The following is a 27,844-nucleotide window of genomic DNA, read 5'->3' as shown; positions in this document are numbered from 1 at the left end:
GGATCTGGAGAGACTGGATACTCAGGCACATGGCTGAAAGATGAGTTCTGATAGGGTTGACGATCAGGCAGTCAAAGGTCACCATGAAACTACCGAGACTGTGGAGTTCTGGTATCCCCGGGGATATAAGGCAGGGGGAAGCTTAGACTCCAACTGAGTACAGATCCACCCGCACATCTCGCACTTCCCACCGACGTTATCGTGCCTCTATTCCACGCCGTCATTGGTCTCTTTTAGGAAGTAATACACTAGCCATAAAATATACCTAGATAGTTTCTATAGATATAAATATGTCCCCGTTGATATTGGTAACATATAGCAATTTGTATTTCATTCAGTATCCTGGTCAACATGGCTACATCTCGCAATGACTCTCTCATGAAGATGGAAGATTCCAAGGAGCAAATCTCGCAAACCGACTGGGATACTGAGCAACGGAAACCCGAGAAGAAGCGCTCGGGTGTGCTCAATGTAGTGGTATCCGGGTTGGCCTTGTTCAGTGATGGATACAACGCTCAAATCAGTACGTGTTGACCTATATCTCCAAAGGTCTTCTTTTTACTCCCTGTACTAACCGCATGGTAGTTGGTTACATGGAGCCTTTATTCTCAGTCCTGTGAGTAGCCCTATTTCCGGAACAATTTTGGCTAAATTGACTGATGAGTCCAGTTACATGGATGGAATGTCCTCAACTATAAAGTCCCGCCTTTCAAATTCTTATCTCATCGGCGAGATATTCGGCATGCTTTTCTTTGGTGTTCTAATTGACCGTATTGGTCGTCGGACTGGTATCATTGCCGCAACGGCGTTTCTTATTCTTGGAGTGGTGCTGGCAACTGCCTCTCATGGGAAATCGCAACTAGGGTATCTTGTCCAATACACTTCAGCCATTTTGATCGAGACACATTACTAACACCACATTAAGAATGTTTTGGATGATGATTGTTGCACGAGGCATTGCAGGATTTGGTGCCGGAGGAGAATATCCTGTTTGTGCCACTAGTGCCACTGAAGCTGCCGATGAGACAATCGACCTCCGAAAGCGACGTGGCTTCTTGGTTGCACTCACCACCGATTTTGCCATAGATCTTGTCAGTACCAGTACGACGTCGATGGCCTCCTTGCTAACTTTACGTTAGGGATTTGTTGCAGCTGGCTTGATCGCTCTTATTGTTCTCGCGTGTTACAGCCAACAAGATTCTGAAGGAGTCTGGCGCGTTACGTTCGGTCTGGGTATTGTGGTAGGTCTCTTGTCTGATAAAGAGCTAGTAAGATGTAATGATTCTGACATTGGTATCAGCTACCAATATCAATTTGTTTCTTCCGCGTCCGGATGGTCAACTCTACTCAATACCAAAAGCACGCTATCAAGTCGCAGTATCCCTATGGATTAGTACTACGTCGCTACTGGAAGCCCATGCTTGGAACATGTGAGTCCGTTCAGCTTGGTTAAATTGTACGGTGGCCTTAGCTAACGTTGATATTTGTAGCCATGGCTTGGTTCTGCTACGACTTCGTCACATATCCATTTGGTCTCTTCTCATCCACCATCATTGAGCAGCTGAATCCCAACAACACCACATTCCAGAATATTGGATACGGGGTAGGTCATCATATCACCATGTTCTAGCTTCGTAGACTGACAACATAATTTCCAGACTGTTATCAACTGTTTCTACCTTCCAGGATGTTTGATTGGTGGTATCCTAATGGACCGAATCGGCCGTAAACAGAACATGACCCTAGGTTTCATGCTCTGGGGTATATGGGGATTTATCCTGGGAGCTGCCCTCCATCCGATTCAGAGTGTTTTCCCGCTTTTCATAGTCATGTACGGCATTTTTCAAGCACTCGGGGAGATGGGCCCTGGAGTGTCGACGTTTCTCTGTGCTTCGGAGTCGTTCCCAACACCCCTGCGCGGTCATTTCCTCGGATTTGCAGCTGCAGTTGGCAAAGCTGGGGCATCTATTGGGACAGAAGTCTTCACCCCAATTCAGAACTCCTTCGATACTACCGCTAAAGGCCAGCAAGCGGTTTTCCTAATTGGTGCGGCCTTTACAATGGTGGGTGGTATTCTTTCCTGGTTCCTCATCCCAGATATGTCTCGAGAGCTAGAGACAGAGGATTCCAAGTTTAAAGCATACCTGGAAGAGAATGGCTATGACATAAGTTCGTATGGCGAAGCATTGGTTGTCAATGCCCGCGCTTCAACTTAACCACCCTGGTAGACAAAAAGGAATACAGAGAGAGTTGAGAAATACACCAGATTCAGGGCAATATTATAATACCTAAATGAGAATAACAAGTTGTGTGGTAACAAAACCATAGTACGATCTTGCTATAGGCTGTGTTAACTCAAGGGAGGGATCTAGTAGGCCAGGCCCGAACATGTCGGCATCTAATCATGAGTCTCAGATCAAAGGAGATAATTCCATACTATTTTAGACCTTTTTGTCGCAATTCAGATCAAGCATACTATTGTACTAATACTTCACCTGCTACTTCGCTTGAAGTAGTTCTGGTTGTTTACTGCGACCCACATCTCCACTTTTATAGAACGGAGGATAATTCTTATTTTTGTTCTTACATCTATAGATAGGATACTTTTACAAAAGTCCATCAACACGGCATACAGCAAAGCATTTTGATTAAAGCTCTGTCTAAGCAGATGAGTCTACGCCAGAAGCATGACCCTTCGTCACTACACGCGATGATGCCTTTCATTCCCAACCAATGTCGGTTGTACACGTCGCCTGAACCATATTTAACAAGATAGGATCGGCAGAAGATCTGCGACTGTCTCCCTAAATATATGAAGTGCATCAGAATCAAATCTTACTGACCATGGATAAAATCCGGGGTAAAACTCTGACCGAAGTATGAAATGTGATCACTGGACGATGATGTCACAAAGTTGGCATGCTTCAGGGATGCCCTTGAAAACGACGCTGCACAGCTCACAGCTCACAGGGCTCTTTTCTTTGTTTGATCATCCTAAAGATCGCATCATGAAGCATCACTCGTACTCTATCTAATCTTTTGCGCTTTGCTCACTTTCACATTCTCAACTCCCTTAATCCCTAAAGAGCTACCTGGAATATCATTCATATTCTCAGTCATTCAGCTCAGGCGACCTACAAAAGGCCCGGTCATCTCTCGGCTTTCTTCCACCTGTAACCATCTGATCTACAGCCCCCGACCTTTCCTCTAACATGTCAACCCCTGTCCTCCGCCTAGGCATCCTAGGCGCCACGAACGCCGTCCAAGCAACCTATCTTCCGGTCCTCCGTTCCTTGAAAACGCATTACACCCTCACAGCCATCTACGACCCCAACGCCGAGATCGCAAACCAATGCCAATCCCGCTTCGACATAACCTACAGCACCACAGTCGTCGAAGATGTCCTGCGCCATAAAGAAGTGGACGTCATCCTCAACCTCCTCCCAATGGAGTACCACGAGCAATACACCGCGACAGCCCTCGAAGCGGGCAAAGACGTCATGGTCGAAGTGCCTCTCACAATGAGTATCTCAAGCCTACGCCGGATCCGGGAAGCAGTCAAGAAAGGCAAAGTCTCCCGATCCCTGGACGGCACCAACGAAACAGACGGGCCCAAGGTATTCGTCGGATGTGCGCGCCGCTACGCCCCCTGCTTCACAGAAGTCTTTAAAAAGGAACTCGCGGGCCCAATGAACCACATCGGCACACCAACCTCGAGAGACATCGCGCCGTCAATGAAGAGGAACAATAACCCGGAGCAGTTCCGCGCACTGCTGAATGACGTCTTCGGGTCGGAAGAGGATCTCACACCTGACAGAGTCGCTTTCTGTCGCTACCTCGGCATGCTGGGGTGTCATGATCTATCAGTGATGCGCGAGTCGTTGGGATTCCCAGATGCCGTTTCTAACGTCGCTATCACGGACCCGTTCTACTCGGCCATTTTCCACTACACGAATTCCGCTGAGAATGACGGTCACCCGTTCATACTTGTCTATGAGGCTGGGGTTGATGCCATACCCCGCTGCGATGCTCATTTGACTGTCTACGGCGCGCACAAGACTCTCAGCGTGGAGTATGACTTCCCGCGTCCTGGGGAGAAGATCAGTACTGGGACTTATGTGCGGGTTGTTGTTGAGGAAGCGGATGGGACGACGGAGTCGGATAATGTCAATGGAAATCAGATCAACGTGGTGGAGAATGCTGTTCCTCTGCCTCGTGTGAGGCGTACGGAGACTGTCAGTACCTGTGACGAGGCGTATGAGCGTGAATTCATGGCTCTGCATTCTTATCTGGTTGGTGGCGCGTCGGCGGCGAAGACAACTGCTGACGACGCTGTCATGGATCTGCGGCTGCTGCTTATGATCTTTGACCATTACAACCGCCAATGCGGCACCATTCGGACTCCGTTGGGTTGAGCGTCGATTCCTGACAGGTGGTTTGAAAGCGGTGGAGGGGACATTCGTCGGGTATTTTCTCAAAGAAGTCGCTAGTACTTGAGCTGGTTTTACGGGGGCTGTTTACATCTGGTTATTGGGGGGAGGGGCGCGGATCGGAGCCTCCGGAGCTGAAAAGGCTGGTGGGAATATATTTTACTCGCAGTCTGGGGTTTTAGGTGCCCTTTAATATGAAATACGGGATACATACCTGGTTCCATGTATCGTAGGTAGCATTCAGGCTATGATATCTATCTGTCTGATATTACACTATCGCTTGCCCTTCTTCTTATTCTTCTTAGCATTAGAGCCACCGCCGGACTTTTGCTGCTGAACGGGAGACTCTTCAGCCTTCTCGTTCACAGGACCGCCCTGCGTGAGTGCAGCAGCACGCTGCTTACCCTTCTTGCCCTTGGGTCTGTAAGAAGAGCGGTCGCGCACAGGCAGCCAGCGCTCAGGGTCGGGCTTCTTGGCGGGATCGAAGTCCTTGGGCAGACGGGACTTGCGGACACGCTTGTTGGCGCGGTCATTGGCGCTAGCTGCGGTGCGCTTGCGGGCACCAGCGAAGGCAGCAGCAGCCGCTGCAACCGAGGAGGCGGAGGGAGAGATGCCAGCGGATTCCAGGGCTGAGACGTCGACGTCGGCAATCAGGTCACCGACCGCCGGCAGGCGGTCGAGTTCGGACTCAATCTGCGCATAGTCCAGAGTTGCTTGTGAGGCAACATAGCCAGCGATGGCAGTGCGATCGTTGGGGTCTTGCTGGTGCAGACCACGGAATAGATCACCTGCCGTGGCTAGGTCGGAGCGGTCTTCAGAGTGCAGGAGGGAAGCGGCTGCTGCGCGGAGGAGGGACACGGGGGGCTCGGGCTTCGCGCGCCAGTAGGAGGCGGCTTGTGCGAGGGTGGTGCGGATCTGAACCATGCGACCTTCGCGCTGGTACAGGGAGACGAGGATGCTGAGGAGGCCTGGGTTGAAGCGGATGGACTCGTTTGACCCTTCAAGACTGCGGAGGGTTTGCTCCATGGCTGTGATAGCAGAGGTGGTGTTGCCGCCGCTGACATAGAGCTGTACCACTGTCAGAAGAAGGCCGATGTCCGTGGGCCGTCGCTCTAGCAAGGGAACGATCTGTTTGAGGGCTTTAGGGCCGGTTTCGCCTTGAGCGCGTGCTGCGGCGTTGAATACAGAGAGAAGGTTGGTGATGGCGTCGGTAGATGGGCTTGGGCGTTTTGACTGTGCCTTAGCTGTGGACCGGATTATACCATCGTACTTTTGCACAAGGAGGTCTGCGGCGTGGGAGTTGCCAACCATATCACGGTCCTGAAATTCGAATAGTCGATCATTATTGATGGCATCTGGGGTGTCGTGGAGGGCCTTGTAGAGGATGTAGGGGTTGACGTCAGTCGGACGAGCGAGGACAATGTTGTTGCGGGCAATCTTTTTGGTAGATAACTCGGTGATGCTAGGAAAGGATGTAAGTAACGAGTTTCGAACTGGCATGATTCAACATACTTTTCCACGGAGATATCTTTGAGAACAGCCTCGGCCTCTTCCAACTTTCCAAGTTGAATCAAGACATAGAGTTGTTGAACTGCGATTGGCAGCAGCTCTGCGGCCTTGTCTTCAGGTGAAAGGTCCTCTGATGTGCGGCAGATATCTATGCAGAATGTCAGTATGGGTCCTAGTCTTGGGCAACAAGGTGGCATGCTGACTTTGAGCTCGATTGAGCAAGACCTCGCTCTGCTTGAATTCTCCCTTTGCAATGTTCAAGCAAGCTGCGTTGTAGGTTGTTTCAAATGATTCCAAATCCTCCCTCGACAATCGATCGTGGCGCACGAATTCCGTCTCCCCTTTCCATTGAAGCTGGGCATCGGTAGCCCACGAATTGATGTTCAGGTCATTAACCTCGTGAGCGGAAGACGTCGCATCTTTGGAGAGTTGTTCATAAAGCTCAGCTGCCCGTCGGAAGTTCTCGGCACGATAGCGCTGTTACGACAAGACAATCAACATTGGTCCTCAAGCAGAAGGACAGATGGGGCACCATACCACTTGTGCCTCGAGGTGACTAGCACCACGCCCGGCAGCTGTGCGAGTCAAGGCTTCTGTGGCTTCTTCAAGCTTCCCGCATTTATATGATGCATACGCGTATTCCAGGCCTGCACTCTGTTTCAGCGCATCGCCTCCGGCCTGGAATGTCTTGAGAGCTTCTTCGTAACGGTCGAGTTTCAACAGAGCGACGACTTTCATGTGCTGCGCTTGCAAATCGGATTTGGATTTGGCGAGGGCTGCATTGCATGACTGGAGGACTTCCTCGTGGTCGTCAATCGACGCCCGCTGCAATAGCGAGGCCAGCGATTGCGCAACCATGGCGGGGGTCGCTCGAGAATTTCGGGGTGGTAATAGGGGGCGAAGAAGATGGTAACTTCAGTATCCGATGAAAGATGAAATTGTGGGATTTATACAAAGAACACAGTGGCCGATTTCCCCAGATCAACTGATATCAAACTCCAATGTGCGGAACTGGTCTTTTCCCCATTGGGGGGTTTCTGCGCTTAACGCTAATATGCCCCGCCGTAGCTCACGTGTCATATTTGAGCATCAGCAAGTTCACGAATAACGGTGACAGATCTCGAATTGCTCGGCTTTGTAGAGCGTGTCCTGAGCTGAAACTGCGTCAAAGTCAATTCTTGCATTGCAAACTCGATATACACAAAATTTTAGCGGTTATCCTGGTACTTCAAATTCACGAGTGCTGAGACCGGGGGGGGGGGGGGGGGGGCTCCGCAGCTGGACTACCCGAAACATACTGAGGAAACGAACGTTGCCGCCAACGCGCTTTCTTTCGTGGTGATATGTACCTAGCGTGTTGAACGATGGATAGCCAGCCCTGCAGACCTGGAGACGCAATCACCTTAGTTAAGATACGAAGGAGAAAGGAAGTTTTCTTCATGTCGATCCATCATCATGTCCAAGGATGATTCCCACTGGCCCCTCCCTCGTCATTTCACATGTTGTCTAGTATCTCATTGAGCTGCTCGCGCGTTCTGGTAACCTTTGAAAAAATATGTAGTTAACTAGCGTATATTCTTGCCTAGCCACCAAGGCAACCTGACATCAATGCCATGTTTTCCCTGCATCCACTTATAGAGTGCTCGTGCCCTGTACTTCTTACCAGTACGGAGTGCCTTATACTTCATACATCAACAGCCTCAGCACTAAGTTCCGGCATATTACCTGTTATAAATGACGCTGGCCAATAGTGGAGATGTAGCGTTAGATTCCTGCCTAATTTAGGATGAAATTCTACATCGGGAGTTATGAAACCATCCTCAACTATGAAGCGACTCTAAATCACAGTGTAGTCTTCTGGACGGTGTTTGGATTGACAAGTACTCCCAACAATGTCGGACATATCTCTCTGTCCCATTTTCTGGATCGGCACATCCAGTGGGTCTCCGAGGTGCTTAAAGCGAATTAAAGTGGGGCAAAACTCTGTCCCGCTAAGTCCATTAAAATATCGTCAATAGGAGCTCGAAGTGATAAGATGATCAAGTGCCACTTGCCTATGAGCAGACTAGGATTGGAACTCTACGTGATGTTCGGTATGTTGCCCACTGAGTCTATTCTATATATCGTGTGTTGATATCTATCCTTTATATTCTTTGTTAACTCGTGATCCATAGAGGAGAAATCATATCGTGGCAGATCGAACTGATGAGGACCCCCCGTCGATTCCTGCCAGCTATGACCCACGCTCAGAATACAGCTCTGACTAGTGCCGGAAAGAGTTATAGGGAGCTTTCATTCATGTGAGGGCCCTCGAGGAAAGACTCCGAGCCGGCCCCGAAGTGCCCAGAACATCCATGGATGGTCTCTGTTTATTCAGATATCCGAAAAGGTGACCTTCAGCTACCCGGAACCTAGGACATAAGCCTTTCCCCATCGGGTCGCATTTGGCAATCGGTTTCAACGGATATGCCTATTCCGATCGCTTTTGTCGACTGGTTCCTCCGCCTCTAGAGTTAATTGGAACGATACTAACTGTTGATTATTCAGTCACTATGCTTTGAGAAAGAACATCGAAGGAGCTTGGATGAATCATGAATCCAGGTAAACCTGATAAAATCAATGGTGGCCCTAATAGCTTCTGGAACTGGGTTCACCGTGGGATCACATCCTCTATCGGTTAACGTACATATTTACAACGCAAGATACGGAGGATTTATATCGGAGATGGCTAGACTACACAAACGACCCTAATCCATATACCGATGGCGGCTATGTGAGTCTATGGCCGCTGATTGAGTCTTATTCATGTTCTAACCTATTGTCATACATTTAGCGCAAGACGGCACGGGTCGAAATTTGTTTGAAACCGGCAACTTGGTAAGTTCACGAGAAAAGGAGGTCATTCAAACTGACAGCCATCTCTTTCCTAGCTGGAGGACTTGTATGAGCCACTCTGCTTTCCACTTTATTACTTCATACCATCAAAAACACAGAGAGAAGGAAGGGAGAAGCCGTGGTAGTTCCTATTTACCATTTCTTCTCCATGCATGCATATGTTATTCTTGATGATCTTTTGTTGTACTTTTTATTTGAATCCATACTACTTGCGAAACTAAGTCTTACTTCACGGAAAGGAAAGACTTAGGAATGGCAACGTCGAAAGGAGCCCTGGGGATTGTCTGACCGACTCGTAAGCCCTTGCCCTAGCCACCAGCTACGCATCTTAGGGGCCACAGTTCGGAGGATGATGAAATCCGCAGAGGAACAAGAAACATCCATACAAACCATGCGTAAGGCAGACTAGGCTTCCTTATGCGAGTGGAACTCCAGTAAGCCCCATTGGCATTGGCATCGGGGGCTGGGTCGGCTCGACTCCGTACACCGTACAGTACGGAGTACAACATACATGTTGGCAATGCCCCAAAAGTTCTCGTGAGAAAAGAGTAATAGGCTTGAATATCACCCAAAGATCTTCAATCAATACAGTGGGGCTGAGTGATAGCGTGGTGGGAACAGTGCGTAGATGAACCAAGCTGTCCCTGGGGAGTTGCAAATAGCCATGTCACAAATGTCAATTGTTATATACAACATACAACAATGGCTGTCCGGAAATTACTCCGTTATACTCCATTGTAGTGCGTATTTAGGGCGAAATAGTGTCTTGGCTATCTAGGCTATCTAGGCCATTTTGGACGGAGTAGCACACGGGTAGAGGACGCGCGGATGTGGGGAATGGAGGGATCACAGACGAGTGAGAGGCAGGGATCACTGCTTCGGAAGTCTTGGCACTGGCACGGTTGTACTCCAGCTCTCTGTACACTGGATTGGGAGTACAACGTTGTAGGAATCACCATGCTAAATTGGTATTGGAAGGGATAGATTGCCACGGAGGCATGTTGGCCCTATATAGCTTCGTACCTGGATATAATTTCCAACCCCTTGAAGTTACAGTGGGACCAGACCCCTACAGGTATATGTGAATGCACGTGACTTTCGCCAAATGGACCCTGCAACGTCATCGATCGTCTTTCAGGCCCCTTAGAGAATTGGCCCTGTCCATTTTCATCCCATGGAACCATGATCGCCCATTTGACCCTTATCTTCCCGTTCTTTTCATTTTCTTCCTCTTCCTCTTCCTCTTCCTCTCCTCCATCCCTCTCCATACCACCTGGGCATATTTATACCGCACTTTCATCCGCCTGCGACCGTGGGCCCTTGATTGTGTTCTAGACCAAATTCTTATCTCCGCAATGCGGTAGAAGCCGACAAAATCTCACAACACAAAAAATGCTATTCAGTGCCCGAGATGGGTCTGTTCCTGGGGCGTCATGGGCCTGGAAAAAGGTGCTGCGGTTTGGAGCTGTCTTCCTGTTTGTGGTAGGATTTGCCGCTGTACTATGGCCCTCGGTCGAGCCAGTGAAGCTGCCTCTGCAGACAGTTTCCAACAACATTACCGTCGGCCCCGATGTCTTATGCGATCTCGACTACGACAAATTGGAAAGCCTAGACGTTGTCAATGTCGCCCAATACACCCGCCGAGAAATCGTACTCGATATGACGGACGAACCAGTGCCCTACACACAGTGGCTTGAGCAACCGTTCTTGGAAGTGCCAAAGGGCACTGAGGGAGCAGCGGACGGGTGCTCAATTCCCGCCCCAGTGTCCTTGCGGGTCCCACAGCCACCGAAATTGGCGGACGCGTCACACATCGATTTTGGCGTCGCGACCAGTGTCGAGAGATTGAATGAGTCTCTGGATGCATTCGCTCACTGGGCTGGATACTCGCGCTGTCGCATTTTCGCGCTGATTGAACCGGATCACTCGGAGAACGGAAAACGGGATGTCTTGACCAAGGCCGACTCGCTGGGGATCAACCTCCACATCAGTGAGGTGGAGGATGACTACCTCAACCGATACTTCGCACTCATCCCTCTTTTGAAGGAGAATGCGCGGGAAACAACCCGATGGGGCTGTATTATCGACGACGACACATTCTTCCTGTCAATGCCCAGACTGGTGGATGCGCTCGCCAAATACGACCACACCACCTCTATGTATATTGGCGGATTGTCAGAGTCTATCCCGCAAATTGCGGCATTCGGAATGATTGGATTTGGAGGTGCAGGCGTCTTCTTATCGAAACCTCTCTTGGTGGAAATGACCAACGTGTACGACAAGTGTTCTGCGATGGATTTCACAGGCGATCGTCGCATCGCCATCTGCGTGTACCGCTACACCCAGACCCGGCTGACGGTGGACCACCGTCTAAGACAGTTGGACCTGATGCACGACGCCTCTGGATTCTTCGAGTCCGGCCGCGAGCCACCGCTCACAGTGCACCACTGGAAGTCCTGGTTCCACGCCGACATGCCGAAGCTAGCGGTGGTCGCCGAGCTATGCGGCGACAGCTGCCTCCTCCGCAAATGGCACTTTGGGGACGGTTGGATCTTGACGAACGGGTTCTCGGTCATCAAGTATCACGCCGACCCAGACCAGGACGACTTCGCCATGGAGCAGACCTGGGACGCCCACAATGGCGCCAATGACGAATCTTACCTGCACGAATTGGGTCCCCTCCGCCGCAAGGACGAGCATAAAAGGTCATTCCAACTGCAGGATGCCGTTCACGAGGAGAACGACCGTGTCACTCAGTGGTATGTCATGCGCGATGAGAAAAACGGTGATCAAATCTTGGAGCTGTCATGGCGCAAGAGATAAATAGTTTTGTTTTGCCTTGTGCATGTACAGTACGTGTACGGGCTCCTTTATATGGTCTTCTGGCCCCGGCGGTCTGCTGGATCAATAAGCCCAACTTCAGGCGCATGGGCGCATGGGCAAAGGAATGCCACTTTGCATGGAGTTTCGTTTCGTTGTTTATAGATGATAGACACCTTTTTTGGCTACCCTAATGAGTTGAATAATGTGATATGGATGTTTGGATTACCTCTTCTGGTGCAAGATTGTAGCCCTTGAAGATATACCTGAGGAACGGCCCTCTCTCGAGTACTCCGTACCTAGGCTGCTTAATCTTGGCGTGGCTCGACTCCAAGTTTGGCTGTTCTAGCACCGACGCAGGCAGTTCTTAGTTCGGGTATTGGGGTAACAGCTTCATCATTCAAGGCCTCGATCGGCTCATTCGAGCCTTTTCGATGTATGACTAAATGCACGTGTCTACCAGGTATGACTTTACACATCTATAGAGGTCAGTGACGATAGATGGTAGATAAAGCAAAGAGCAAGTGGAAGGACCCGCCTGTCTACCATGGTAAGCAAGGCTGTCAAAGCCCCTGGAGGCCATAGCTCACCGATAGAAATTATGCCGTACCATGGAACCAATGAATATGCCAGTCCCTTGCATATACCTAGCCACACAGCTATAGTCTTTTGTGACTGGCGTACAGATAGGTGTCAAACATGTGGTTTGTAGTTCTATATAGACCGAGCGTTTTATTTCTTTCCTTCTCTGCGGATATATCCGAAATATATATTTACAAGAACCAGCTTTTCAACCTCTATTATTGTAAACCTACTTTAACACCATAACTACAATGTTAGACTGAACCAGCTAGTTATACAACAAGCCATAGATATATTATATATGCGAGCCGAGAGTCACGAGAACAAGAAACAAACCCCCTTTCGTAGATGTACACCTCAATTCGCGAACACACGGGGTATCATTTGACCACCGTCTATCGGAGACAATAACGGCTTGTAGTAACATTTAGTACGGAATACGGCATAGGGGAATGCCGTGACCCAGCGAAGATCCTATGGAACCCCTGAAGATCGATCGGCGTTGACTGTCGATCGAGATACTCGGTACGGAGTACGGAGTCCATACTCCAATGTAACGGATGTGAGACCAAGTGGAGTAATCAGTAAGCAGTGAGCAGTAATTACTAATTACCCAGTACTACTTGGTATCCATAGACAGTACGGAGTACCTAAGCAGTTAAGACCAAGGTATACGATCCGGAGCTATTTGATATTCCACTTATTACCAGTGACAACCTGCATCAAGTTCCATCGTCCCATCGAAGAGAGCCAGATGCGCAATTTTGAGTCATCGGAAGGCAGTCAAGACTAGAATAAGAGATGGGAAGTTAAAGACGTGCTGTTTCAGTCTGCATCGCCCGTATCCATCGATGAGATATTTTCCTCATACCGGGTCCCCTCCCGGTGGAACATGGATCATAGTGCAACGCAATGCTTCAGGGTCGTCTGCATGCTTCTACGCCACGTGTTTGGTACGGAGTATATTTTGGTGCCAGGGATAGCATATTTTCTGCAATTGGTCTCGCGCAGCAGGCTGAGACGAGCTAGTGTTGAATTATCTGTGACTATTTACCTTGGTGTGATGAGTTAGGCACATCAGTGGGCCAGTGCTCAATTTCCCCAGGAGAAAGGGTGACATCAGAGTGGAATCTGCGACAGAGACAGAAAATCGGGCCATTTGGTCATAGCGTACGCGGCTGTTCCTGGATTTTGCGGATATTTGTTTTCTCTTTTTCTTGGTACGGAGTACATATATACATATGTACATATCTGGTTATGTCCACGGGTACTCCGGAGGTTGCCCAAAATGTGTGTCTGATCTTCCAATACATACAACATAGAGTTACCTAGCCTCCGGGAGGGAAAATTCCTCCTAATTTGTCAGAAACCAACCTTGCAGTCATAAAACATACCCAAAACTGACCTGTACAGGACATGCTCCATCCCAGGGGCTACGGAGGTACAGGCTGAAAATGTTCTACTAATAGAAATATGGAGACTAGCGTGTCTCAGCCACAACCATGTGCCAGCCATCCAATATGCGTCGGCCTGACCCGCCCTAGTTCGATTTTCCGTTGGCGATTGCGCAAAATCAAGGAAACTACTCCGTACAATATAGTCAATGGCGAACTATAATAGATCGTCTTGTCAGCCATTGGTTGACCAAGTCCCCTAAGATGCCAGCATTTTGTTTATTCGGCTTTACACGGATGGTATTTACAAAACATTGTAGAGGGGAGATAATCTCCGCAACTCCCCGCAGGCAGGACCCGGGTTGACACCAAACCCCGGCAAGTGCAGATGATGGGTGTCGTCATTTTCGTCACAGTTGCCAGGGTATGCGTTAGCTTCGTGAGGGGCTGAGAACGGTAGGTGTGTGAGAAAGAGCGTGAGAGGATAATCGCGCCAATGAAGAGGAATAGCCTTGAACAGTCACCTAGGCAGAACATGACTGGACCAGTCATCCTGCCCAGATGGTGCCCAACTCCCCCCCTTTTTCTGGAGTTTTATTTTATTTTGCCTCTAGGCAGATACCTGTCGGGGTCTGTTTACTTTCTTTTATTTTTATTTCTTTTTTCCTACATTAATCCCTCGAGGTGAAAGGTATAGTGCATAGTCAGGGAGGATATCCTGGTAAGGCTCCGAACCGTGCGCAAGATGGGGGCCGCGCATGTCTTTCTTTTTTCTTTTTTTTTTCTTCTACGGCTTCTACGGATGTTCCAAAATCCTTCTGGCGGCCTTCTGGAAGGCAAGGAGAAGGCTTGGCGGAGCCATCCGTGCCGTCTTTTGTGGCAGTAAAGTGGGTTCCCAGAGGCTGAAGCCAGCCGGTGCCTTCTAGTGTCCCCCGGAAGGGAAAAGGGGCGAATAAGATGGGTTGTGTAATTACCGATGCAGACTGGATTAGCTCCACTGCATCGGAGTCCAGGTACCTAAGAAAAGAAGAGGGGAAACAGAGTGAGAATAGAAAGTCGAAGTGTAGTTCGTCCTACCGACAGTGTAACCCATATATGTTGTATGCTGCGTGAGGTACGGACAGGAAAGGTTACCATCGTGATAGTGGAAACCTTCTAGAAGGGTATAAATCTCGATTTTGCGCTAACAATAGTCGGGATAGACTATCGAGGTACGGTAATCTCCTTCCAATTGTACAAAAATAAGTATATCACTCAATGTGTCGCACCATGAGAAACCTGCATGTCATCGTTGATCACCGAGGCCTCCAATTACTTTTTTTTTTTCTGTCTTTTTGGCTTTCATTTTTCTCATTCTTTTCCTTTATATTTTTCCTGATTATTATTATTATTATTATTTTAAATCGCGAAATCCGGCAGATGGGAAATGCACGTATTTTCTTTTTAGCTTCAGGGGCCGTATGTTGTAGTTTAGGCCCCTTTTTCCATACTGTGGGTGACTTTATTAACGCCTTCCTACTTTGATTCTCTATTAATCCAATCCTAACTTATCCCTAAATCTGGTTAATGTCTGGGGAATAAACGTCACTATAATATCCAGAGAGAAATTTCAGGGGACCACTGTTGTATATCGAAAATAATAAGGAAATTCTTCGGATCGGCCTTTCGTATCCATTTTCGCACGGGGGAGAAGGTGGATCCTTCTGGTGCGGCCAGGTTTCCTTCTAGCGGGCTTCGCTGGGTCCGACTAGGAGAACTAGCCTTTCTAGAAAGGGAGTTGAGTTTAGGAGGATGGGATTATTTGGAGTATACGGGAATGGGGGTATGCTAAGATATAGAAGAGCAATATAGTATCAAAATTGATACTTGAAATGATAATAATACTAATAAATACTAATAAATACGAGTAAATAAACCCGAAAACAAGATCAAAACCAAAAAAGACAAAGAAACAAAAGAAGTAAATAAAAAAATAATATGTACAAAAAGATGCAAGAGACAGTGGCACCTACCACACCTAAATCACCTAAATCATGTAATAATCATATTTCCTATTTCTCTCTCTCTCCTCTCTCTCTCTCCTCTCTCCTCTCTCCCTCTCCCCCCTTTCTCATCTTCTACTTTTTAACCCTTCGCTTTCCTTTCTTTTCTTCTCGATTTCTTCGATCTCTTTGTTATACCTTTGCCCAACCCCACTTGCTCCGAATTCCTATTCCGAACTTCTTTATTTCCTCGACTCTTCCCTACCATATTTTAATCTTGAAGCTTCCTTCAAAAAGGTATATTTTCGCTCTTACCTTCACCGCGATTTGTCAGTGATGACGCATCTCGCCTATTCGCTTTGGCTGCCCAACCCTCTCTGGCGCTGTTATCTTGGGTTTCGCGACCACGGACAATTTCCCCATCTGTGCTGGCCTCGTCTTTTTCGTTTCCCTGGAAACTCAACGTTGCAACTGGTCTCCCACTGAGAACCGCGGTGCACAGGCGAGAAGTCTACGAGCTTACAGCACTGTGGTGGAAAGAACTCGGAATCGCAATCATTTTGATCTTCGTTCCATGCTGACCATCGACAATTTTTTTTCGCATAGGGATCTTGACAGGGATAGTAGACCTATCTCCACCTTCACCGACAAACAATCACGCGTTCCGCAATTAGCCGACCACAACATTATTCTTTGAGGCGAGCTTGGATTTTCGGCAGAAAGCCCATCGTTCGACACCTCTTACGCAACCTTGCATTCCACTGCAGAAAAGTGGAGAATTTACCCCGTCCCATTCTTCGCTGAGGGACTGTCCAAGACAGAACGTGTAATACAGGTTCACGCAGGGTGAGTTTCTGGTCTAAGATTCTCCCGGCTGCGCATTCGCGGAGTCTTTGTCAATCGAGCTCGATCTACTGTACCGAAAATCGGTTCTGACTATATCGTGACTTGCAGAGCTTGCTACTTGTGACCCGAATCTCCCACCCGACGACCTCCATCCTTCCTATCGACCAGTCCTTACGCGTAAAGGACTCCGAAACCAATAAGCTATCGGACTTCGTCGGAATATTGGTCACGGAAGGTCTGCCGAAGGACGCCTTCGAAAGCAGTCCTTGACCGCGGTCACTTGGCTACTTGCTGGGTCGGGTCATGGACTTCACGACAATCCTGAACAGGAAAAACTCCGCTGCAGCCGCCGCAGCAGCCGAAGCGCAGTTACAACAACAGTACTTTCAACAGAGTGCACAGTTACACACCGGAGCTTCTCCCACCATGAAGAGCGAATCAGGTGGCTCGGACAACCCTGTCAATGCATACCCTCCTCATGGTCCTCCGCCCATGCAGATGGATGCTGGACTTGCGGATTCCTTCTATTATGCACAGCCCACGGGTTCAACCCCTCGAAACATGGCCTATGCCCCTGCGGGATACGCTGGCGATCCCCAGATGCAGCAGGAACCTGTCCCGCAGGGAAGAGCAGGGGTTGAACCACCGCCAAAGACTTTCCACTGCTCAACCTGCAACAAGGGCTTCGCACGGCGCAGTGACCTTGCTCGACATGGTATGTACCCTACCAGATATTTTGGATATTTCCGAGAGGCAGCCACTGACAACGTCTTAGAGCGTATTCACACCGGAGTTAGACCCCATGCATGCGAGTGGCCGGGGTGTGGAAAGCAGTTCATTCAACGCTCGGCTTTAACAGTGCACTCCCGTGTACACACTGGAGAGAAGCCTCATATGTGTGAGAGATGTGGCAAGGTGTGTATCTTTCCTCTCTTTTTTTGGTTCTGGCTAGATCTAACAGCTATTCAGCCCTTTAGCGACTCGTCCTCGCTGGCCAGACATCGTCGCATTCACTCCGGCAAGCGACCCTACAAATGCCCGTACGCCAACTGTCAGAAGACCTTCACGCGCCGTACGACGTTGACACGCCACCAAAACCACCACACTGGGACCATCGAAGAAGCCGCTGCTGAAACCGAGGCCCAATTGCGGCAAAATAAGGATCGTGGACGTCCTGGTGAAGGAATGTTCTCCGAGCACGCTTCCATCCACTCTACACCGTCACCCGCGCAGCATCCATCCATGTCACCTGGTGGCGAGCTTCCCCCGCTGAATATGCATCGCTCAGCTGGCGACTACTACATGGGCACCGGTCCTATCCCGCCTCATGTGCGTGGGGATTTCCCCCAAGGCAGCCCTCGGGCTTCCCCGACTGCGACCTCTCCTTCGCTGTCCAGCTATGGCAGTGCGCCCCACACCCGGCCATCCATGACCTCGCATCCCTACGCTCCGCCTCAGCCTCTTGAACCCCCGGCCAACAGTGATCACCGTCCCAATAGTGTGAACGGCAGTCCACACATGACTAGTCTCGGATGGGCCTCGCCGTCTCACGGTAGCATGCCGTCGCCCGGATCGGCCAACGACTTCACTTACCCCGAGCCCACTGGCCCTGCGTACCCGACATCGATGCCGCCACACATGTACTTCCCCAATTCTACTATTCGTCGGCCTACCAGCACCGAGCCGGAGAACTACGAAATGAAGCCTCGAGGTGACCACTCATGGTCCACTGCTGTATGATGCGATTCACAATCCACGCCAGTGGTCTCGCAACAGCTTGAATTTTCCATTATTTCCTTTGTTGAATAAACTCATTGCATAAGCCCCTTGATTCCCACGAGAGACTACGTCTGCGCCTCTCGATTGATTTTTCTTTTATTTCCTTTGTTTTTCTTCATGCATTTCCTTATCCGTTTGTACTTATATTGATGGGAAACCAGCGCACTGGAAGGAGTCGGATGGTCTGATCGATTTATTGTTTTGTTCCAAGATGTCATCTCGCCTTTGCAACCCCCATTTTCTTTTGTTAAATGCTTGCGGATGACATTACCGAGACACGATCAGATGAGGAACTGCATCCATGGAATAGATAGAGGGTTGGACTAGGATCTTGGGTATGGATGGGTTCGGGAAAGGGTCTGGGTTTGTTTTAGGGAGACTCCTGATGCCGGTGTCTGGTTGGGATTTAGTTATGCGTGCTTTGTCCATTTTGTTTTCTCTTCTCATTGTTTCATACATCTAATTATTGTATTGCTTGTTTCTTTTTCCTTTTCCATTACTCTCTTGTCTGTCCTATGGCGTTTGACCTTTTTACTTGCTCTCGACGAATACCATCTTTCAAATGATGTTCACTAATGTTTATATTTTGTATGATATGTAGCTAGTATCAGTACATACATGTACGTATATACATGTACATATGTAGGTACCCCACATCCTCGAGTCCATCCATGGAAGTTGAAAAGAAAGACCAGTCAGTTTCACCACTTACATACGGAGATTCTCAATCAAATCCTCCTTCGATACTCCACTATACATCCGGAGTGAGTGCTCCCCACCTCCTGCTTAAATACAGGACAGCGGGGCTGTCTAGCTGAGAGCCACCGTCCGCATTCCTTAGTGCCTCTAGACAAGACTTGTCGAGGCCTAGAATGATTGGACTAGGGGAGAAGTAGTACTCAGAGTCAGCTCATATGACGTGTGGCCTACTGTGTTGTCTGTGCTCCTCGGTGGGCCGTACTGTGACTGATTTCCTCTCAAGAGGATTCCCCCATGAGCTGAACCCTCTCGAAACGATTTAGCTGGGACTGGTGTTATGTTAGCGTCCTCTCATAGCACACCATACAGGATGCTCTACATGGGCCTATCTCAGGTACAAGACAGTCTTTCATCCCGTTATTACTTTGTTAATATTCTCTCGGGGCACTATATATCTTGCCTGTATCGTGCTCTTGGTACGGTGGCTCGCAGGGCGAACAACCTGGAATGTCTATAACATTATTGGTCAGCAAAATTTAGAATATTTTTCGGCGCTAAGTAGCATTCCGCAACCCGCCTTTTTCACGCTATATATTATAATAATATATCAAATAGATCGGAATTGGTATATACTAGTAAGATCTCTCAATTAGAATCAGTACTCAACGTAGTGCTACCCGGATTAAAAACCGTAGGGATCAAATTAGGTATAAGGTAATCCACGGCCAACCGGTTAAACGATCAACCGGTTAGCCCCAAAACACCATACTAAATGCGATTTTTCAGGTCACGGTATATCAATAACCAGAAGCAGTTTTTGTATGATTCTTAGTGCCATACAAATTCTTAATATTTGAAACAGTGTAGTATAACCGAAATATTCCAAAAAAGGATTATTTACCTAGGTTGCCAAAAATACGCTTCAATCGAGGGATATACAGTCATGGGTATTTGTACCTCTACATATGTACCATTGACCGCTTTTTCATACCGCCTGCCTATTCCCACCAGTATAACCGCGCGCGTATAGTATACTAGTTTTATACTACACCCTTTCCCCCTCTTTTCTTATAAAAAAAGCAGAGATTATGCCGCACCGAGTAGAAGAGGTTAAGACGAACGTTGGCATACTACCTAGGTGGTTAGTAGCTAGTTAGAAAATCCGAGAAATTTTAACCGGCAGAAAAAGAGTGGGACCTAAAGTACTGGGGTGCAAATACTCATGGCAACATGACAGTAGATATATGTATTAATATTAGTTATCACACCTTGAATTATTTCTCGACCTGATAAAAATACTTAGTATATTATATCAAACACTAAGATACCCCTAGGACTATACTCTTTACCTTAGGGGTTAAAATATGAAGTTGTGAAAAGTCGCATTTAGTATAGTGTTTGGGGCTAACCGGTTGATCGTGTTAACTGGTTGGCCGTGGATTATGTTACCTGACTCCTACGGCCTTGTGGGTCCCCGCGGTATATCTTGCTTCTCGATACGATAGGTAATAAGCGCTATTCTGGGATCTAAAAATAAAAGAAAATTCATGTTCTATCTTCAGCGCTAAATCAAACGTAAACCATTGTCACGTTCTTTAGCCTTATTGGACTACACGTACTACGATCGGCATACTATCCAGTTAAATAAGGTACTGGTCACAGTGTTGGTAACAGGGGGTTTTTAGTGTTATACGCTACGGCGTCCTCTGTTTCTCAAATTAATTTTAGTCAACGAATGGCTAATAGTACATCAAGGTCAGGATAGGCCATACAGCCACTATTTAGTGTTGGGCGTGCCGGGCAGTGTATGTTGGGCGGTAGTTGGTTTCAGGCCTCGTTACGCCTTAGCCTATCGATCAGAGTGTATGATATAGTGGACAGTAGCACCATTATGTATAAATATCTGGTTTATGTCCTTCTCAATTTTGATTTCTCTCATACAACAACACGCATTCTCTCGCCTTCTACCTCTATCGACTGCGAAATATATAAGCTGGTGTCTACTTCAAAACTGTCTCATCTCTTTATCTCGTTGTATCTTATATCGATTTCGGTTGCCGACATCCTTATCACTTGATCTATCTCTCAAGAGCTCCCGGTTCCTAGGTGTAAGAGGACATTTTCTGCTTTATTCAAATCTCCTAGGGGAAAGAAGTCTTATGCTGACCTACTAGCTGTACAGCAGGAATAATTCGCTTCCACAATGAATGATCCGAACTGCAGTCAATGCGGCGGGGATGGCTAATGGAAGGAAGAAGCTACGCAGGTGGAATATGCAACTCAGAGAAATAGATAAATGGACTCTGGAGAGGAGAAAAGAAGAAGAGAGAGGGGGAAGCTATCTGCATACACATGAGGAAAGTCCTAGGAGCGGGGAGTCACGTGATAAGCACGTGACCACCCCAACACCCCCCCTTTAGGACTGACCTAGATACCCCCATTCCTACTCTCCATATAAAAACCTCTCTTTTTTTTTTTTTTTCAACATACAGTCTTTACTGCCTTTCCTACGTATTATTACACTCCTTTCTCTATTAGTAAATTGCATATAGATCACTAAAGACCTAGTATATACACGAATCTGTTATATACTTCCTTATCGAGAGCTTTTGTGAACCCGTCCGCTATATTATATATCGTGTTAACACGTAGCAGATTGATCTTCTCTCTAAAGATTGCGTCCTTAACGAAGAACTAGCGTATATTAAGCTATCTTATACTATTTTTGTAAGAGCGCTTTCCTATAAGAAGCTAGGTGTTGATATTATCCGTTAAGATAACGATAGGTTTTGTTATATTCGGTAGGTTTAATATAGTGGCGATTTTTATTAGCTATTAGGTATCCCTTACCGGTCTATTAAGAGCGTACCACTCTACTACTATCGATAATAGTGCTATAATTGTCTGCTTCCTTAAATACTACCTAATTGGTGTACCGCCGAAGAACTAGATAGCCCCCTCTATAGACTTCGTATTAGGCTAGTCTCTATATAAGGCGTCTATATATACAAAGAAAGTTATATCCTAGATTCTTCTAAGCGTTATATAAAGCTCTATTGTCCCTTTTAGGTATCTATAGACCTATCGGATAGCTTGTATATTATTAGTGGTAGGTGCTATAGAGCGGTGTTATAATTTTATAACCGTAAACTTAATATCCGGTCTTATCTCTATAGTGAGCTAGTTTAGTCTCCTAATAAGAGATCTGTATAATATATAATCTTTATCGTGTAAACGGGTCTCCGGGTTATTATTATTAACCTCCTATTTCCGGCTTAGTGATAGCGGGATAGGGGTTAGTGTGTATAACTATATTTCTATAAGACGTAGCGCTTCTAGGGTATAAGCTTTCTAAGATATTATAATAGTCTTCTTACTATAGTCCCGAGAAATAGCGCTACCGAGAAAGCGTAAAGGCTCTCCTATATCTTTGATTTCGAACTACTCCTTCGTCTAGTGGTAAATCTACTACACTTCCGTATCTATTAGTATAGTAGTAATAAAATTATCTATATAAACTAGCAAAAACTATACTATTACGCCTTAACCTTTTATATATATATAAGGATCGTCGTCGAGTGCGTAAAAATTAATCTTATTCAATCTAGTATCTAGCTCTTTGTTCTATAAAGCTACTAAATCACGAAGTCCGTATAGAGCCTATTTCAATTGATAAACCTAGCCTTTAATTCTAATATCCGGTTTATAGTACTCGAAACTAAGGGGTTAAAATATGTAGACTATTTCCTAATTATCTTATAATATATTTAGATATACTATAACTATATTAAATTGCTTCTATTTATAATTCTATTATATAATAATAGTGAAAATAATCTTAATAAGTGTGTTTTAGACGATAGGTACGTAGAAAATAGAGTCTTCCTTCTTTATCTAGAAGTTCCTATACACTACCTATCTTACTTTAAAACTATACACCTTATTATCTTTAGTGACTTTAAGATTATATACCTATTAGCTTAGAAGCGGAGTGATTCCTAGCGGTCTTCGAATAATATCGAAAGTGTCTTTTATATAGAGATTATTAATCTAACTCTCTATAGTAGCTTACTATCTATCTACAAATTTAGACTTTAGAGCTTACTTATAGGACTAAGGGATATCGACGTCTTTAATATAAAGCGGCTTGCCGTTATAAATAAAGGGAGTGCTTTACTTAGTAAGAACCTTCGACACTACTAGCCTTCCTCTCTATATATCCTACTTATCCTATCCCTATCTAGATCCCTCGCTAGCACTATTATTACCCTACGGAACGTCCGGTCTCACGCGTATTATCTTCGTCTTCGGTTTCGGTAGAGGGTTCGGTCTCGGGGGACGTAGGGGGTTCTTAGAGAAGCCGTAGCGCTCCGGTGAGCGTCTCGTACGGCTTAAACGGCGGGGAATAAACTACGGAATTGTCTTATCGCTACTAATTATAATAACGGACGGCTAACAATCCTATTAAATCATACTCTAATCGGTCTCGATTGTGGAAATATTATAAGAAATCTCTTCTTATAGCTGTGAAATCTCCTCTTCTTATTGTTAAAAAGGCTCCTAAGAAATCTCTTCCTATTATTAACAAAAAGTGGACTAAGAAGGCTCTTCCTCTCTATAAGAGAGAGCTTTATAAGAAATCTCTTACTAAGTGTGTAGAACTAGTTTTAGAGTCTCCTACTATAGTGTATCCTCTCTAAATACACCTAGCAAATGTAGTGTTAGTGATTTAACAACTACTACTAGCGGTGTAAGATCTCGCTAAATTAGTGTCTCTTCCTCTCGGTAAGAAAACACCTATCTCTCTTCCTACTAAGAGACCACCTATCTCTCTTCTTATAGAGAAACTACCTATTTAATTAGTTTATATATAAAGGTCTTATAAGTATCCTCACTATCGTCACGCTCGATCGACTAGTAAATAGGGGATTCCGGGATCACTTCTAGCACTAGAGGCTTTATAACTTACTTTCTAGGCTAAGGTAGTAGTAGAGGAAGAACTAACACTTCCACACTAAGCTAATCTATATGCTTTCTAATCAATTCCCGAGCTTAGGGTTAGAGCGTAGGACGTTATATAGCCTATAGTGTATCGTGCGGTGTAGCCTACTATTTAGACTACTATTTAGCCTATTATATCGGCTATCTCTTTACTAGCTTTTGGAAGATAGGCTATCGAATTAGAGATATATCCTCGACTTCCTAGATCCTAGTTGACACTTTAGGTGTTAGTGGTATAGTCTATACTCTTCCTAGTGTGTTCGGTCCCACTAAGGGTTGCTTTTACTAAATTGTTAGCTTTATTAGACCTTAAATAATAGGTTCTAGCTTCCTATTAGTAATAATAACCTATAGAACTAATTTTAGTTAAATCCTAGGTCTTTTAAATAGCTATTTACCCTTTTCAATCTAGGGTCCTCCCTTTTTATAGAGTGCTCCGGTGTCGTTATTATCCGAATTAGGGTCTTTTAGTGCTAGCTTTCTAGTCGGCGCTAGACCCCCTTTCTAGTCATTATCCGATCTAGTGTTCTTATCTAGTTTATCTAGGAAAGTGACGTCCTAGGAGCGTACAATCTCTTTTATAATAGGATTCTATACCTTAAAGATATAGCCGTTTTCTCCTTCGTAACCAATTAGATATCCCCGGAATACTCGTGCTCCTAACTTCTCTAACTATATATAAGTCTCTCTTAGAATATAGACAAAAACAATTGCTCCCTATAGACGAAGGTACTTTAGATTAACCTTCGTTTCTCCTATACTAAGGTCTTACTACTAGATAATAATTAGGGTTTTACCTATTTTAGGGTTTACTAGGTAGTTGTGAATATAAATAGCGGTATTTATATAAAAAGGCTAGAGAGAGTCTAGAAGCTTTATATCTATATTTATCGTCCTCTATATTTGATTAATATAGCCTCCTATACGCTCCGCTATACTATTAGGTTTAGATATATACGCGGGTATAAGTTCAAAAATCATTCCCTCACTCTCCCCCTATATCTAGAATTTATAGAATTCGCTTCCTCCGTTAATACGCTAGATAGCTAGGTATCTACCGCGGAGAAGCTTCTACCGCTTATAAAATTTAATTATATATTCCGCAATCTTATCTTTAGTGCGAAAATAGGGGCCCTCGGTGTATCGGGTATAGTCGTCTATAATAGGAACCTAATATTTCTCTCTACCGGGTCCGGGGGGATTTATAGTCTAGGTGTTAGTATAAAATTTCATACTAGGCTTTTTAATATATCGTTATTTGTCTCTTAAGATCCGTTTCTTCGCTTTCCTAAGCTAACATACTTCACAATTAAAGTCGTAAAGTTCAACCTAGTTATCCTTATTAAGAAGAATAGTATCCGCTAAAGAAGCTTTAATATACGGTTTACCGATATACCCTAGATATCTATATATTTCGTATATAGAGACTACCTTACTAACTCTATTAAGGTCTTTATCTTTATCGTTAGACTTAGAGCTAGAATTAGGCTCGTAAAAATACGTCTTTTAGACCTTTATTAAAATCTCTATTTTTATATCTTCGGCTTCGCTCTTTATACCATAAAAAAGCGGGCTATCAATCTATAGAAGTCCGCTAACCTTCTTCACTAGGCCGACTTCCTCCCGGTTTACACGTACAAGCTTTAACGTGATCGGGTTATAATAAATCCTATAATCTACTTCTAGAGTATTCGTAGAAAGTAGTCTATCTTTAGTTAATAGGTTATAGTAGGTAGAGATAAGGATTGTTCTCACTTTCCTAGTCGAAGTCTTAATCTAGACTAGGGCCTTACTATATACTATTACGAATTAAATATTGCTATTAGCATTAGTATAGCTATATAGCGTTTCTCTAGCTTTATACTTAGTATATTTATAGAAATCTTTATAGTGACTAGTGATAGTTTTAGAAGCACCACTATCTAGTATCTATATCTTATCCGCGGAGTGTGCGGAGTTTACCCGAGCTACACTAGCCTTATTTTCGTTCTTCTTATTATTTGCTAACCGCTTTATAATACTATAACACTAGATATTCTTCACCGGTTTCTACCCTTCGAAAATAAGGTCTTCTATAAGGTGGTAGTATATCTTTACTAGATAACCTTCGATACTATAGTAGGGATATTTATAGCTATTAACGTACTACAGTTATTAGTTTCTTTATTATTCCGCCCACTAGTCGATAGTCTTACCTTTTACTAGACCGTTTTTAAAGAAAGATAACGTCTCTCTATCTATCTTTATATCTATCTTAGTATCCGACGAAGTATTATATCCGCCGCCGCGACTATATCTACTATAACCGCGTCCCCTTCTACCGCGCTAGTTCTCTATCTTCCGCGCTACATTTACTATAGTAGAGGTGCTTAATAAAGTAGGTGTATCACAAGCTTCTATAATTAGCTTTTTATATAAGCTATTAAAGTCGTCCTTTATAACACTCTCTAGAATAGTATCCTTTATTATCTAGTAGGTGAACTTTACCGAATCTAGTTCTCCTTCGAGATTATAAAGTATAATAAATATTACACCGAAAGGGTGCGGCTCTACCTTATATAGGCCTAGTTAGTTATACTACGTCTAATACGCCGTAATATAGGTATTAGCGCTAGAGAAATCTAATCTCCGGATCTTATAAAACTTAATAACTTTATATCTAATATTATCTATGATTTCTACACCACGAACGAGAGTCTCTACTTCGCGTATTATAATATCTATATAACGTGGAAAGGCTTCCACTCCTCCTTTAAGAATAGTAATAATCTCTTAATCTAGCAGACTCTTAATCTATCTATAGGCAATTTTTGACTAGTATTCCCAAATATCGTACTCGGGGTCTGTCTCCTACAGTCGGGGCAGTTTATAATTAGCCACTTTATCGATACGGACCATACTAAGTCCGTTCTCGATCTAGCGTTTCTATCTAGCAAGATTGCTACTATCTAGTAACAACTTGATACCTTTATTCAATTTAATTTCCTTCTCCTCCGGGAGGTTTGTGCCCTAGGTCCGAATCGGTCGTTTCGCTACGCCGGCGGAGGAAGAAGGTTAGGTTTAGGTGCGAGGTGCGGGGAGAGAGCGTGATAAGCCCTCACCGGCGTTATCATCCTCGGAATCAGTCATATTGACTGGCTAAGAAAAATGCAGAGTCTTCTCGATAGAAAGATCTCCGGTCAGAAGTAGAGAGACGCGTCTTCGCTGACTCTCGCTAAGAAATGCAGAGTTTTCACGATAGAAAAATCTCTGTTTGTGAATACAGAGCTCTCTTGATAAGAAATCTCTGATAAAGAAATGCGGCCTGTGATGATATCGATGACCTTCACTACCTTGATGATGGATTCGATGATCCTTAGTGGGGTGCGGGACGGGCCGAAGCGCGACCCACAATGAAAATTCTGATTCGCTCAGTTAAAAATTGATGAAAATTGATGATACTCGGAGTCCTCGAGCAAAGCGCTTCATAACCTGATGGAAGGAAGAAGCTACGCAGGTGGAATATGCAACTCAGAGAAATAGATAAATGGACTCTGGAGAGGAGAAAAGAAGAAGAGAGAGGGGGAAGCTATCTGCATACACATGAGGAAAGTCCTGGGAGCGGGGAGTCACGTGATAAGCACGTGACCACCCCAACAATGGCTTTTACGAAAAAACCGTCGAAGAATGGGTAACCGTTCCGTGCAACTGCGGTAATGACCTAGACTGCGAAGAGTGCGAGGGCTCTGGAACCTACACCCAGTGGCAAGCGAGACGGGAGGAAAGGACATGTGACTGTCGAGGTGACGTTGACTATGATTCCTGAAGCCTGTTGGGAACTCAAATGGTCGGGTTACGACTGCCAGAGTATACAGCGATATTCGAAATCAGATATACCAACATCCTCACGCGGATTAGTTCCCGAACC

The 27,844-nt window shown here is 45.7% G+C and overlaps 5 protein-coding genes across 5 annotated transcripts; 4 read left to right on the top strand and 1 right to left on the bottom strand.

The window, feature by feature from the left end:
- Positions 1–351: 351 nt before the first annotated feature.
- N7525_005069 (uncharacterized protein) lies at positions 352–2,216 on the top strand (the record flags this gene model as incomplete). Its single annotated transcript, XM_002565174.1, has 8 exons — positions 352–523; positions 586–616; positions 670–864; positions 926–1,091; positions 1,140–1,241; positions 1,301–1,430; positions 1,491–1,603; positions 1,659–2,216. The coding sequence occupies 8 exons, from the start codon at positions 352–354 to the stop codon at positions 2,214–2,216; spliced, it is 1,467 nt and encodes a 488-aa protein (XP_002565220.1).
- A 996-nt stretch (positions 2,217–3,212) lies between these two features.
- Positions 3,213–4,415, top strand: N7525_005068 (Gfo/Idh/MocA family protein; the record flags this gene model as incomplete). Its single annotated transcript, XM_061213269.1, has 1 exon — positions 3,213–4,415. One exon carries the CDS (start codon positions 3,213–3,215, stop codon positions 4,413–4,415), a length of 1,203 nt encoding a protein of 400 aa, XP_061070290.1.
- A 288-nt stretch (positions 4,416–4,703) lies between these two features.
- Positions 4,704–6,797, bottom strand: N7525_005067 (signal recognition particle subunit SRP72; the record flags this gene model as incomplete). The annotated part of the gene is made up of 4 exons (XM_002565176.1): positions 4,704–5,892; positions 5,943–6,087; positions 6,143–6,416; positions 6,477–6,797. 4 exons carry the CDS (start codon positions 6,795–6,797, stop codon positions 4,704–4,706), a joined length of 1,929 nt encoding a protein of 642 aa, XP_002565222.1.
- Positions 6,798–10,226: 3,429 nt separating this feature from the next.
- Positions 10,227–11,657, top strand: N7525_005066 (glycosyltransferase family 31 protein; the record flags this gene model as incomplete). Its single annotated transcript, XM_002565177.1, has 1 exon — positions 10,227–11,657. The coding sequence occupies one exon, from the start codon at positions 10,227–10,229 to the stop codon at positions 11,655–11,657; it is 1,431 nt and encodes a 476-aa protein (XP_002565223.1).
- A 5,104-nt stretch (positions 11,658–16,761) lies between these two features.
- N7525_005065 (putative C2H2 finger domain protein) lies at positions 16,762–18,198 on the top strand (the record flags this gene model as incomplete). The annotated part of the gene is made up of 3 exons (XM_002565179.1): positions 16,762–17,173; positions 17,234–17,373; positions 17,428–18,198. 3 exons carry the CDS (start codon positions 16,762–16,764, stop codon positions 18,196–18,198), a joined length of 1,323 nt encoding a protein of 440 aa, XP_002565225.1.
- Positions 18,199–27,844: the final 9,646 nt, after the last annotated feature.

The sequence above is a fragment of the Penicillium rubens genome, assembly GCF_028828025.1.
Source record: "Penicillium rubens strain IBT 27055 chromosome Unknown utg000002l_segment0_segment0, whole genome shotgun sequence".
NCBI classification, from domain to species: domain Eukaryota; kingdom Fungi; phylum Ascomycota; class Eurotiomycetes; order Eurotiales; family Aspergillaceae; genus Penicillium; species Penicillium rubens.
Note: the sequence above shows the minus strand (reverse complement) of the source record. Positions and strands in the feature narration are given on the sequence as shown.